Source organism: Molothrus aeneus, chromosome 17, assembly GCF_037042795.1.
Source record: "Molothrus aeneus isolate 106 chromosome 17, BPBGC_Maene_1.0, whole genome shotgun sequence".
NCBI classification, from domain to species: domain Eukaryota; kingdom Metazoa; phylum Chordata; class Aves; order Passeriformes; family Icteridae; genus Molothrus; species Molothrus aeneus.
In genome coordinates, this window is record NC_089662.1 from 1,834,189 (window position 1) to 1,848,698 (window position 14,510).

The following is a 14,510-nucleotide window of genomic DNA, read 5'->3' on the forward strand; positions in this document are numbered from 1 at the left end:
ACAGATCTGGACATGTTTCTTTTCTAATGGATAAACACACACACAATATAAACCACATTTGAAATGCATCATTCTCAAAAGGCAACAAAATGGACTTCAGCTTTAGTAGAGCCTCTGTTCTTTGTTCTAGCAACTTCAGTGGAATTAAAAATTGGAAGTTTTGATTATGACTATTTTTTAAAAAGGACCCTACAGGCAAGACAGTGGCTCTGTGTTTGACTTTGCAGAGTAGGTTACTAAATAATACATATTGAGCACATGCTGCTGTTGTAGAGAATGTCAAAGCAGCAGGAAAGCAGGAGATTTTGGTTTTTGGAGAGGTCCTCTGGTAGATGGGCTTTTGGTATTCCCAAGGCACAACAAAGCAGAGTGGCACTGTGGAAATAAAATACATTAGTTGAATGTTCCTGCTAAAGCTACAAGAAGGATACTTCAGCAGGCTACAAGAAGAATATTTCTCAGTTTTGAAATCAGATGAAGGGTTCTGTTCTTTCACCATTAGTTACAGGGAGAAACATCACATTTTCCATAATTTGTTTGTGAACCATAAGTGTAAAACCTAATTTTAAATTCAACTTTGTTTTTTGGACTGTAACTCTGTACCAAGGGCTGAAATCTCTACCTGGGGAAGGAAAGCTCCTGCTGCAGAAGCTGCTCCTTCTTCTCCCCAGAGGATGAGTTACCTCTACAACCCCTAACACCACCCCCAGCCCATTCCAGCTCAAGGGCCTCAGAGCCCCATTCTGGGGAGTGCTGGTCCCAGCTCAGCCCCTGCTGATCTTGGTTTGAATCCCAGAAGTGAAGCAGGAAGGCTGTCAGCTCCTTATCTGCTCCCTTTCCAAAAGCATGTCTGAAAACAGAGAAACCAGTCATTTTTTTCTTGATTGTACTTCCACTGTCTGCAATAAATTACAGGTTTTTTTCTTTCTGATTAATCAAAGTTCACAGGAACTAAATCAACATTTCAAAATAGAAACAGCATAATGGCATTTTGGCAGCTTTCAAAAATTAACACTTATCGATCTATTACATAATGAAAGTTTAACACTGACTACCCCAGCACTTTATTTCAAAACCCTCCAGAGTCTCTGCTACCCTGAGCACCAGAACATGTAACTGCGTTAAACTGTGTTAAAGTATTCATAATTAAACAATACCACGGGACAATTAACATGCAACTTCACCTGGTAATGATCAATAAGAAGATGCAGCAATGAGATGAGATAGTTCCCCTGGGTGTATTTTAAGTCATCTTATTTTGGATGTAGGACCTTTCTTGGATATGTGCCTCACAGTGAGGCTGGACTGCTCTCTACAAATGCCTGGTTTTCCCCATTGCCCTCACAAGTCAGAGAAATTAGCCCAGAAAAAGACTTTTCCAGGCATCTGCACTTAAACAATGAATCTCAATCCAGTCACAAAAAACAAACGCCAAATCTGACTCAAACAGCTGAGATGCAATTTAGACGTCGAAATTCTTGCTACGCTGCTTTAGAGTCTCACAGGTCTTGGCACACATTTTATTAGCAGCAATTTCAAATTCACAGGCAGACCATGGACAGAAACATTGAGTGTCAGGCCTGCCACCAATCTCTGCAGCAAGCCCTGAGAAACACCAGCTTTCCCAGTGACCACCATCTTACAAGTATTTTTTCTCACCTTTAATTCATACCATATCTGCTCTGCTGCTTCTGGGAGCTAATGTTTGACTCCAGCTGCACAGTTACACAGCACAACTGCTCTGTGCTGCATTTATTAGGTAACCTCTCTGTCAAAGTTGTACTTTCCACTAAGAATGAAATCAGGGTTGTTTGATGAAACCTATTTATCACAGGTTGCCACAGACTGTGGCCATTAGTCTCAGTCACCCCTTGTGTTCCTAAAACCTGGATTTCTCTTTGCTCTCAGAGTCTCCTTCAGCTAATAATTCTGTGAATTCCTGTCCTCACACCCTAGTATCCACGATCCCATCACATGGCACCACATCACATGCAGCCTCTAGGTCTTCTCCCATTATCTCTCTGCCCCTTTTCTATTTCCCTTGAGCCCATTATCTTTGTGGCACATGCTGTACAACATGTTCAGCTGGAGATTAAAAGAAGCAAAGTGTTCCCTAAGCAGATCCAAACTTTCCTTCCCTTACCTGATAAATAATGAGAAAAAAAGAAGAGTAAAAATACTTTTTACCTTTCCTTGATGTTCCAGGCTCTTTGCATTCTTTTCCTGTATTTGCACTGGTTGTTCCTATTGGACAAACCTTGGGTACAGCAAAGCCTCTGCAGTACTCTTTGATTTGGGGACACAGTGAGGGAGGGAGCAGCAGAGGGATCACAGAGGTTTGGTTATCCTGGCTTGTGCAGTCACCTGGCACTTAGTCCTGGATGAAGGGCTTTAAGCAGTTCCCCACTCAGCTCTGGCAGGAAATGCAGCCCCATCTGCAGCACGCGGAGGGGAATTGCAAAGCACTCCCTAGGCTCAAAGCTGGTGTAAGTAAAGAAGTAGGTAGGGTTGCTCACCATAGATTTTCTGAATTCCTTGGAGGTCATCCTGGGGCAGTTTGAAGTTGTGTGTCTCCATGTACTGGTAGAAAGGAGCCATGATAGCACTGGGATCATTGGAGTGCTCCAGCCCCAGCGCGTGCCCCAGCTCGTGGACAGCAACCAGGAAAAGATCATTCCCTGTGGGGGGAAGGCACAGCCAGGTCAGCACCACACAGCCATGGCCTCAGCCCATCCCAAGCCCCTCTTGCCCATAAAGCCAGAAGCAAATGCTTTGCTCTCCTACTGCACAGCAGGTCACAGTGGCAGGGTCAGCTCCTGGAGATGGGTTTAGTCCCAAAAGCCTGCACAGCCTTTAGCCATTGTCAAAGAATGGGCCAGAGGCTGCCAGACCCAGAGCAGGTAAAACAGGCAGTGCCTGGAGTGAAAGGATAGTGACTGTAGACTCCTTTGTAGAGAGTTTACAGAAAATGGCCAACAAAATGGTCACTGACACCACTGGCACCTTATCAGAGTGCTGCCAGGAGAGGTGAGAGCACGGACAGTCTGCTAATCAGTGGAGGGGTGAGTGCTTTGTGCCCCTTCTGGGTCCTCTGGTGCCATTCTCTGACCAGCTCTGGACCAACAAATGGTAGGGGAGGTCTGCAGGCACCTGGCAAGGCAGGAGGAAGGACAGAGAAGACCAGGGTAACACCCACTGTCCCTCATGGGCAGCTCCATCTCCTCCAGCAAGGGCTTTTACTCTGCTAGACCCCTGGCACTGCCATGTGTGCAGGAGCTGAGCACAGGCAGCTCCATCCTGCCCCACTCCCACACAGGGAAAAGGTTGGGTTGGATCCCAGTGGCAGAAGACAGAAGGAAGAAGGAGGAAAGAAGGGTCAGGACTCTTCCTGGCAGGAGGAAGAAGGGCTGAGGAGCCCTGTCTGGGGCAGAAGCTGGGAGCAGTGCCAAGTAGGGGTACCTTCAACTCTACAGGCACACATTCCTCTTCAGTCCCACGGGCCTGGGACCCTCATCCCTTTGATCTAGAGTGGTCCCTGGAGGTCCTACTCCATAAGGGCACTGGAAAGTGGCCCAGGCAGTGCTATGTAGGGATGAAGACACAGCCAACAAGGACGGATGTAAGGGTCTCCTCACGGCAGTAAAATGTCTGAGCTGTCAATTCTGCCTGAATTTGGGATCCTCTGGTTTTGGGTTTTTATGGCAAGGCAGAAACCAAGAGCACTTGCAATCAGACATTTGCAATCAGTTGTCAGTGTCTCCAAAGGGCTTCCTCACGCCTCCAGCTGAACGAAGCTCAGTTCTGTGCTGAGCTCTACCTGAGACAGGAGTTGCAACAGTGACTCACACAGAACCATCCCCACTTTTTAAATAGCTACTGCTTCACTGTTACCCATAAAAACATGACAAAGCATTTTTTTATGGGTAACAGTGAGTCTGTGAGCCTCCTCAGCAGGGAGCTTTGCCAGCATCTGAAGATACCTGAAGTCAGTACCAAACAGTGCTCCCCCAGCCACACAAACCACCCCAAAATGGTTAAATGCTCTAAACATTTGAGTTGGATGATGAAAGCATCTGAATATGCAAGACATGTTAAAATATACAAATGCATTTCAAATAAATTTTCAAATACAATTGTCCAAAAACATATAAAGCCTAAAATTTAGCCACATATTTATGGAAAATTTTAGAATTTCTGTATTTGGGAAATTCAAATAAATACCTACTTAGTAATTTTTTCTCATCTGTTGCTGAAAACTCTGGTGTGTGCAGAACAGTTTAATACAATGCCCAACAGCACAGTACAAAATCCATGAAGTAGTTTTATGGTAAAGTTCGGAGGACTGATCATTCTTCACAGGTTTTCAAAAACACTCAGACTTAGAAGATGACCCAGATTCCAAATGGGATTCAGAGAATCAATGTCCTTTTGCAAAATTGAATGGACTTAGTCTCCTGTATCAGCTAAATGCCAATGAAAGCATAATTTTCACTGCTACCACAACTACTCACACGTGGAAGTCCACAGTAAAGGTCACTCAGTACAGAGCTGACCTCATGAGACTCTGCTCAGCACAGGCTCACAGTCTGTGCCTGTGCTCAGGGACATCTTCCCTCACCTTCCCTTGGTGGCATTTCCTCCTTGCTAAAGTACCCGCAGTATGGGTGCTGCCAGCAGATCTAGAACTTGTCTCTGTGTAACTCTACATATAAATCTATGGAAGTGACTTGACTCTATGTGCTAATCCTTCACCAGGAGCATAAGATCAGACACTATCTTAAGTTAAATTAGTTTAAAATAGCTTTCAATCATTTGTTTCTGCCCAAAGTAAATGCCAGCCCCTTTACAGGTGGAAAATGAATCCCACAGACTCACAGGATGGTTGAGGCTGGAAGGCACCTCTGGAGATTGTCTGGTCCAATGCCCAGCTCAAACAAACTCAGGTAAAGTCAATTGTCTGGTCAGGTTTGAATGTCAAGTTTCTCATACTGTGGAGCCGTGCACAGGGCGCTCCAGGTGGAAAGGAAGGATCATCTCCTTGCTCATGACTCATGTTCAACTTGCTGCCAACCAGGAGCCCCAGGTCCTTCTCTGCAAAGCTGCTTCCAGTCCCTGGGCCACCAACAGTCCAGGGGTAGGGCTGTGCATTTCCCCTTCCTCACCTTCCCATGGCTCCTGTCAGGCTGTTCCTCCAGCCTCTTGAGGTCTCTGAACAGCATCACTGGGCAGTGTTATCAAACACTCCTCCAAATTTCCTGTCATCTTCTGTGGTAGTTCCTGGGGTCCTCCGTCGCAGGAAGGGAGTGATGAATGACTCCATGTTCTTAGAAGGCTAATTTATTATTTTATGATATTATATTAAAGAATGCTATACTAAACTGTACTAAAGAATAGAGAAAGGATACTTACAGAAGGTTTAAGAAGATACTAATGAAAAAACCACGACTCTACAGAGTCCAACACAGCTGGACCATGATTACTCATTAAGTCAAAACAATTCACTTGTGGGATAAACAATCTCCAAACCACATTCCAAACAGCAAACACACGAGAAGCAAATGAGTTAACATTGCTTTTCTTTTTCTCTGAGGCTTCTCAGCTTCCCATGAGAAGAAATACCAGCGAAGGGATTTTTCTGAAAATATGACAGTGACAATCTTCAAACTCACTGAATGTGCACTCTGTTGCATCACTGATGTCATTTCATCAAGGTATTAGTCAGCACTGATCTCATGCAACTCCTCTGACAAAAATCCTGAACTCGTCCATCTCGCAGTTACCGCAGCCCAGGATGCAACTGATCTTCACACTACCCACATTGCTTCAGCTGTCAGGTCCAGCAGATCATCGTTGTTTGTTTTTGATCACCAGTGAGATAACCAGTAAGAGTTCTGTGATGATCAGCAAGATGAAGGCTCATTCCTGAAGAAGTACCTCAACCACCATGGTGGTCAGGCCAGCCAGCTCTTCCCCTATGGAACAGATACACACCTTTTCCCAGCTATGCTTAGGAAATACTTGTTCCTGGAAAAACAGCTGTGGAGAACAGCTGCTGCTGTCCAGTTTTAAACCACCATTCTGGCTGGCAGTTGTGTGTGAGGATGTCACAGAGCACAGAAAATGTTGGCTGGGAAGTTTTGTAGCAACTAGAGATAAGAAACTCAAAGAAATGAACTGTCCCAGTTCCAGCACAGCCACAGCAGGCAGGTCAGCAGTGAAGTGGAAAAGTTCTGCTCCTCCATGGCCAGGAGACCACTCAAACCAAAGCAGGGATAAACCATGGGCAATGGCTGGAGCAGACGAAGTAGAGCTCAAGAGAATTCCTAGGAAGTGAACTGATCTCCACAGAAAGCAGGACAAGAAGCTCCTCTTAGTTCTCTCCAAGTGCCCTGATTCTCACTGCTGTGGTTGCTTCTCATCTACTTTTGCTGAAAGGCATCCATGGCAGAAGCACACACAGCTCCCTCTCCTTCTGCTCCCTGCCCTGGCCAAAAATTTCTCACCTCTGTTTAATCCCCTCATATTTCTATTCTGGCCTCCTCCCAGACACATCTGTTGATCTTTTCCTTCCAGCATGCCCCTGTTGTCTCCTTTCTCCATCATGCTGCATACTCTAAGGAGGTCCCAGGTCTGAAACAACTACATCATTCTCAGAGAACATGTGAAACAGCATTTCATGGGAGGAGGAGATGGGAGAAAGAAGTCTTAAGACCATTTCAGAAGCCCAGAGTTCTCAAAAATCCAGCTCTGGATTCATCATTCTGTTTTCTCTTGAAGGGTAACTCAATCAATAATATTGTTAAGCAACAAGTTCCCTTTGATTTGCTAATGGGAGTAAATTCCATAGCATGGAAGAGAACACATTGTTCCTTTTGAAGGGATAGGCTAGGATTTGCTCTGAAAAGAAAATACTGAGGTGTAAAACCACCAGTGTGGTTCTCTCCTTCCACAGAACTCGGCCTGGGGCTCTGAGGACTCTGTGCTCTCACCCACTGCTGAGCTGGAGAAGTCTGGAAAGGAGCTTGTACCTCCCACATTGTTTCTGTTGGTTCCTGAACATACAGGAAGGTCTCTGACCTCCCAGTTCTCCACATTTCTTATCCAAAAGCATAGTGTCCATCTTCTTGAAGAAAGATTCAGATGGATGCTAGGCTAGCATCAGCCTAGCTTGATGCTTTGCCATGGAAACATGGTCAAGCAATGGGATACAGCTCCCTAATTTCCTGCTCAACCCACTCAAGTAACAAGAAAAACTTGCACTCAGAGTATCTCAGGACCTGGGTAAAACAGTAGGGTTAGGAAGGATCTGTACTTGGAGGAAACAGTCCCAAGAGGAATACAACAACTTTTGCTCATTTGCACCATCTGTACAAAACGAACAGGTCTGGTCAGAGACCTGCCTGAGCTTCCTCCTTCCCAGTTCTCAGGAGGCAGCCAAAAGTCCAGAGCACCAGAGAGAGGATGACCCTGTAAAACTGGAGGGAGTAAGTTGGCTCATTGAATGAAATAGTTTGACCTGCTATACTAAACACAAAGAAACACAGTTAATTTAGTTTTGAAGTTGCTGATGCGTTTTCCTTTCCAGCACATTATCACCACAGAAAATGACAACTGAGGACACACCTATAGCACTATAAAAGCATCCTGGGATGACGCATAGGTGAATACACTGCTTACCTTACATCCAGCTCAATGGTTCTATACAACTTGAAACATAGGTTTAATTTTCTTAATTAAAAACAGTATGTGTTCAGGATAAACCTCATTAGCTGGTGTGCTCCCAGATGAGCTACCTTACTTTACATAAACTGCAATATAATCCCACATTAAACCCAGATCTTTGGTGAAAGGCCTCTCAAATTGTTTGTAACATTCTACTTTTCCCTGCAGAATAAAGACATGGTTTTATTACAACAGAGAACACTGGAATCATAGATAAACTATTTATGTATGAACTTCCTGCAACTCTCAAACTCCACCCCTCCTGATTCTTTGATTTTAATCTTCCTCTGGAAAAACCATTCAATAGGTAACAGACACCTTGAGACAGCTTTTCTTCGTGAAGTTGCCAGCACATGCCTTCCTGTACAGTGTCATTCCTTTAAACTATGGAAATCCACACCAAAACAATTCATTTGGCTACGTAACTCACTGAAAAATTCCTGTAGGCTGCTGAAATGCCTGTCAGCACACAGCAGCAGGTCACAGACTCCACTAGGGCAGTGCTATCAGTCACTGCCATCAGTGTTTATCCCTCAGCACAGCTGTGTACCTGGGTAGGCTCTGGAGAGCACACAGCACTGGGGACTGTAAATCCAGGACACAGCTTCTAAGACAACAGAAGTACAAATAATATTGCATGTCTGATTAACAGCAGAAAAGAGACTGAATCTCTGCTCTTTGTCATGTTAGTTTTATACTTTATGAACTGTATCACTCTGCCAACAAATCTACATATTGCAGTGTACTCAGACACAAAAAGACATATGAGGGTGATATTTTGAAATTTTATTAAAGTAAGAATGATACTTAAGAAGTCAGATGATTGATCGTGTGTGACAATAGCATGCCTCAGGTAATTACAGAAGAGATGGAGTGAACTAAACATGCTTATGTTCCTTCCACCCCAACAGCCACGTAGAGACAACTGTTTCCCAAGCACAACTTAAAGAAGCTTTAGGGCTACTCTAAGCTATGCCTTGGTTCTTGCATCTTCAGACCTGGCAGGTCTGACCTGTCCAACAGAAGAATATGTGATTTGGCTGTGCTCCTCCATTCACCTCCACAACACGCTCTGCTCAAGGAAAGCTTTCCAATCTTCTGAAACCCTGAAGAAGGGGTGATACTGCTCTGTGGAATTCTATGGAAAACAGCTTTTCTATCTAGAAAGGAAGAAAATACATATTAAAAAGAAATACAGGTGTTCCTCTGTTCATAAGCAATTATTGTTATGTGTTGCTTCTTAAGGAATTACTGAAAACTCTGAAAAGTGTCAGAACAGCTTCCCTGCAGAAAGAAGGAATGATGTGCAGTTTTAACAGCAATTGCACCACAGCCATATTAAACTGATCCCCAGGAGACCAAGGGACTGCAGAAGGACAAGAACCACATCATGTTACCAACGTGAAAGGTAATTTGCCTTTATTGCCCAAAAGGCAGGGTGCAAATCAGGGCTGCTAGCTGTGCTATACACCTTACTAATGGTGCAAGCTGTGCTTGATTTGACATGCACAGAGGGGACTATGAGAACAACCTCCTGTAGAAACTCAAGAGGAAAAATACAAACTAATGGTCTGGAATGGTGAGACCAAAACTGACAGAGGGAGCAGCCAGAGGGAGGGGCAGTTGTGCCAGTTCTGCTGCTCAGCAGTCTGACAGTTCAGTGGAGCAAGCGTGTTCTGCTGAAAAATTAAACCCATCATGTACAATTCAGTATCAAAGAATTACTAATCCCAAAATGAAAATTCCTATTTGCCTATACCAGCAGAGAATTTGGTAGAACAGAAGGTAAAGCAGTAAAGAAAAAAAAAATCATAGAAACACAAAAAAATGTAGGTATGACCTTCATTCCATCAGTCTTGAAAATGAGCTATTGTTGTTATTTTAGAAGTATTTAAATAGCAGAGTCTACTGACTGAATTTAGTTCTGACCCAGCTGTGGAAACACTGGAAAGTAGCTAAAAAACCCCAGGCCTTGGCATAGGCAGTGTGGACAATCCAGTCTGTGACATCTGGAATCCTTTTTTGCCCATCAGGTTGAAATGATATTTAATTCCTATGCTGGCAACAGAGCAAGTGTTGCTCTGGAAGCTGTAAGAGCAGCTCTGTGCCACAGCCAGGGTGTCCTCTAGAGCAGGAGACTTTCTGTCTTTGTCCTCCCCTAACACAGAAATTCCTGATGGGGCTGTGAGACTGAGTAGGACTGAGACACAAGAGCTGGGATGGAAGAGATCTCCACTCTCAGAGTCATATTCTTGGTGGATTTGGGTAGAGAAGGCAATACTAGTCAAACTGTTTTCAAACTGTGAGCTCTCCTTCAGAAACAGCAAAGAAAAAAAGTAATTTAAGCACTTCCCAAGTTTGCTGCTTACGTGTGATGTCAAAATCCAGAGTACTGGGTGTCATTTCCCTGCTGATGCTACAATCTGCCTGTGATGACTTGCAAACTCTTTTCAAGAATTCCTCTATTTTTATTTTCTTTTCTTCCTGATGGCCTGTTGTTTTTCTCCTCTGCCCTTCAGCAAGTGGAATGACACAACTTTATTAAAGATACAGCTCTGTTTTGGCTCATTTCACATCATCAGTTTCTGCTTTACAAAAGGAAAGTGATAAAAAGAGAATTTTTGGCTCACCTTGATTCTTGTGACCTGTTTTTTTTTCAGTTTTTATTTTCTTCTTCCTTTTTAAGGGAAGACACACCATTTTGGTCCTTACTGGCTCTTTCCTGTGAATCCCAGAGTATTTTGTTATCTGTGAAAAGAAGTAAAGTACTTAATTTTGATTATAGGTATATAAATTAATTGGTACATAACTATATTCATACTCTGTGTATTGAAAGACAAATGCAACGGGCTAACATTTTTCTTTAAAGAACACTGTGAACTTCAGGTATTGACAAGTACCATCAGGTATATTTACAAGTAGAGTGTTTTGAAAATTTGGAATTTGGAGGTGACCCTTATTAATGAATCTCAGCTGTAATCAATAACTAGCACTGCCAAGCTTTAAAATCCAGCCTGCATTGTGAAGCCACTGCCATGTTCGTTAAATGACAGCAAACACACCAAAAGAAAGCATTACTTACAGAGAAGCTGTCCAGGGGTGGAGAGGAGAATCTGAAGACAGAAATCTTCCCCATGTGCTGATGGGCTTCCTCTCTTCTCCTTCAGGGTGACAGGACAGGGGTGTAATCTCAAACTGCTGCTGATTTAAGCTGCCTGATTTAATTTCTTTTTACTGTGGCTGGCTGTCTTGAAATCATGTGTCTATATCCTTGCTCAAATCTGTTCAACATTAGCATAGGATGTGAGAGAGCTCTGGCTTATGGGAAGGAGTCTCTCTCCAAGTAGCTACAGGATGAAACCAGTGTTAAATAGGTATGTCCTGGAGATTAAACACTGAACTGGTCTTCAGTGAACAAAATACCAAGCAACAGCATGACCTGGTGATGTATCATCAAAAGGCCTGAGAGAATAAACTGAAATTTTAATACAATTTATGCCCCACTTGACTTCCAACGTGTACATGAAAGTCTTCCAGGTCTTCTGTGTTAAGGGACACATGAGTAACTTCAAAGCAGCTCTGGTTTTTGCTCTGGAAAACGCTGATGCTCATTTTCAACAACAGTGTCAAAAGCCTGAAAAATAATGATGGATTCAAAATGCCATTTGTTAGAACAAAACTCTTTAGATGTGAACATGCTCTGTATCTGAGAAATCAAAGAAAGAAAATTAAAAGTCTACTTAGCAGCCAAACAGCACAAAAATTACACATGTTCTCTGTTGTGAGTTACTCATTGTGCTCACACTCTGTAGATTGCCAACCTCAGTACCTCCGTAGAAAATGAACATGAGAAAAAGTGGTAAAATAAGTAAGAAATGAGACAAAGCAAGGCAAGACGCAGAGGAAACAGGAATTAATCAAGGAGAAAAGACTGCCAAGTTCTGTCAATTTGCTGGGTGCAGGTACAGGGGTTAAGGTGCATTTTCTTTTTCTAGCAGGCACTGCACTTGCACAGGTCAGGTAAGTGGGGAGTAAGCAGAGAGTAGAGAGTCAATCTAGGAAAATGGATGCCAGTACAAATCTCAAACACAACAACAAAGCTACAGCTGGATACTCTGCATTCCTCTTAGTTCCCTCCCACCACATAAAATATCACAACTGTAATCAAACTAAACAAAGAGGATAAATCATGTTTAGCCAGCAGTGTTTCCAAAGTGACTGGAAATACCTGGAAGTCTTTGATAAAGAAAAATTATATGACTAGTTTTTACCTAGAAAAAGCCAAACCTACTGATACATCTCCCCTTAATACCAGGGAATCTGTTGGATATTCTAACATACATTCTATGTTTATAGGATTAGTCTAGTCAACGCTCCAGAAACCTTGTACATTCAGGCATGGAAAAAAAAAAGAAAAAGGAACAGTCAGAGGTGTTTCTTTAAAAGGATCAAGCAGCTGGCAAAAAATATTGCCAGCTACCTTTTCATGCACCTGTGAGCATCACCAGTCCTCCCTCATGAACAATTTCAATGTTAAACAGTCCTGTTTTTAGAAGGGAACTAGCTGATAGAGAATTTTATGAGCTCAATACCTTGTTATGGCTCAGAGCTGCCATGAGAAGTAACTACAATTTGCTTTCAAGTTCTAGGAACTCAAATTCTGTCTATGGCAGTGCTAAAGAATTATGGAAAATGTAGATTGAAAGGCATGGCTGGAAGCCACCAAGTTTATCTTTCTGCTTCAAGCAGGACTAATCTCAAAACTACATCAGGTTGCTCAGGACATCATCCAGCCATGCTCCAAAAGTCTCAAAGGATGGAGTCCCCACAACCTCTTCAGGTGCAGCCTCTGAGGAGTTCTACCACTCTGCACCTGAAGAAGTTTTTACCTTACACCCCAGGTGGAGATTTTCTTGTTGCAGCTTGTGCCCCTTGCCTTTTGTTCCTTTTTCTATTCCTCCACCTCCAAGAGTGTGCCTCCCTCCTCTCCCTAATATCTCCTCAGGTGGAAGACTTTTATTAGATGCTTCCTCCCCATCCTCCTTCTCCTCACTAGGCTGACCAAGCCCAGCTCCCCTGGTTTCATCTTGCTTACAGGAATACAAGTGTCCAAAGAATCAAGGAGGTCTGTGATGTTAATACTGCCAGGACAGAAAACAGTAAACCTCTAGTGAAGACAGTGCTTTGAACACACTGATCAGCAAATGTTGGCTTAAAGCTCTGCATTCCCCCAAACAGGCATGTCATAATCACTGGCTGTCAGTAAGCTCCAAAATTAGCTACCCTAATCAAAATTTTCTCCTTCAGATCCTTGCTGAATATTCACATTCGTCAGCCTAGACAATATTTGGCTGTCCTGAAAAACCTGGTCAGGTTCCTGAACATATGCCACGTCCAGATGGTGACTCCAGGAGTGCTTGCTCTGCCGTGTCCACTGAAACAATGCTACTCCTTGTGGCAGAATCACAGGGAAAAAGCTGTCCAGTTCCTCTGCTCTGTGGCTGACAGAACCTTCCCAAAGGTGCTTCAGGCCCTTTTCCTCCAGAGCTTCTGCAGAAGCTCCTGTGCTGAACTAGCGCTGAATTAACTGAAGGTGACCTGTGAAATCTCATCTCCTGTACTGCTTCTGCCAGTGCCTTGCAAACTCTGGCAGTATTTTTGGTTGGCTTTCTCTCAGAAGCCAAGAACAGGAAGCTTTCCAAAGAAGTCTCTGCAGGAACCCACTGGGATCTGTGGGGGACACAATCAGTTGGAACAATTATAAGATTTGTTTACTTGCTGTTAGCAAAGCTCAGCATTTCTTGCCAACATCTAAAAAGCTGCCACAGTGGTCATCCAACATTTACAGAGAAAACTTGGTACACATGTGGAAGAGGGGCACTGAAAGATGAACCCTGTGGTCTGTACAGTGACCACACGATGTGAAGCTGAGCCACACTAGAGTTGGTGCTGCAGGTGTTTCCTGAAGGAGCTAAAGTGGCTGCCCTGGGCACACTCCCACCCACATGACAACAGATGACAGGGAGGCTCTTAGAGGCCAACTCTGGGCATGGGGAAAGAAATAAAATCTGGTGATCCCTGGCAGAGTATAGATACCCCAGGTCTTACCTCACCTTAATATTAAAAAGATTCTCTAATCTACCTGCAGGGGGTTGACAGACACCACAGATTTAGTGGTACGGTGTTAGTGACATGCAGAACAGCAATGTATTTTTGTGTTTTTAAGACACCAGGAGGGAGATTTACCTGGGATTATTATTAATACTATTTGTAATGTTAAACTGGAGATAAAAATTTACTTTCTGTAGTTAATCTAGATTAAAATAATGTTTGAGTTGTCAGAGGTGTGTAAGAGCTCTATGTGTCATGTGGATATTTAAACTGACAGAACTAACTTTCAGTCACTCAGGATTCCTTTTCAACTCTGGACTTACATACATCTATAATTATTATTTCCATATAAAGGCTAGCAAGTATTCAATTTGGCCAGTTAATAATGTATTTCATGCATCTCCTCTGTGCTTGAGCCAAGTTAGGAGCCAAGGGAGACAGACCCCAGCACTGCCAAGTCTGTTCATCCCCTTTCAGGCTTTTGCTGCCTGAGCAACATGTCAGTGTTGTGAGTCTTGAGGTGGGCAATTCAAAGACTGCTTGGCTGTTTCTACAGCACATTTCAAGTAAAAAAATGCCCAAAATCTCAAGAAAGGAGAGGAAAGTCTGGTGTTCCTTCTGATAAAACCAGTACTTGGGAACTGAGCCTGTGCTGACATGTGCAGGTGACCAAATGC

General features: G+C 43.4%; 1 protein-coding gene across 1 annotated transcript in view; it reads right to left on the reverse strand.

The window, feature by feature from the left end:
* Positions 1–14,510, reverse strand: part of MMP24 (matrix metallopeptidase 24) — a 41,960-nt gene that overhangs the window by 12,403 nt on the left and 15,047 nt on the right. The window contains exon 5 of the mRNA XM_066561812.1: positions 2,517–2,678. Within this exon, the coding sequence (XP_066417909.1) occupies positions 2,517–2,678 (162 nt within the window). The remainder of the gene's footprint in view (positions 1–2,516; positions 2,679–14,510) is intronic.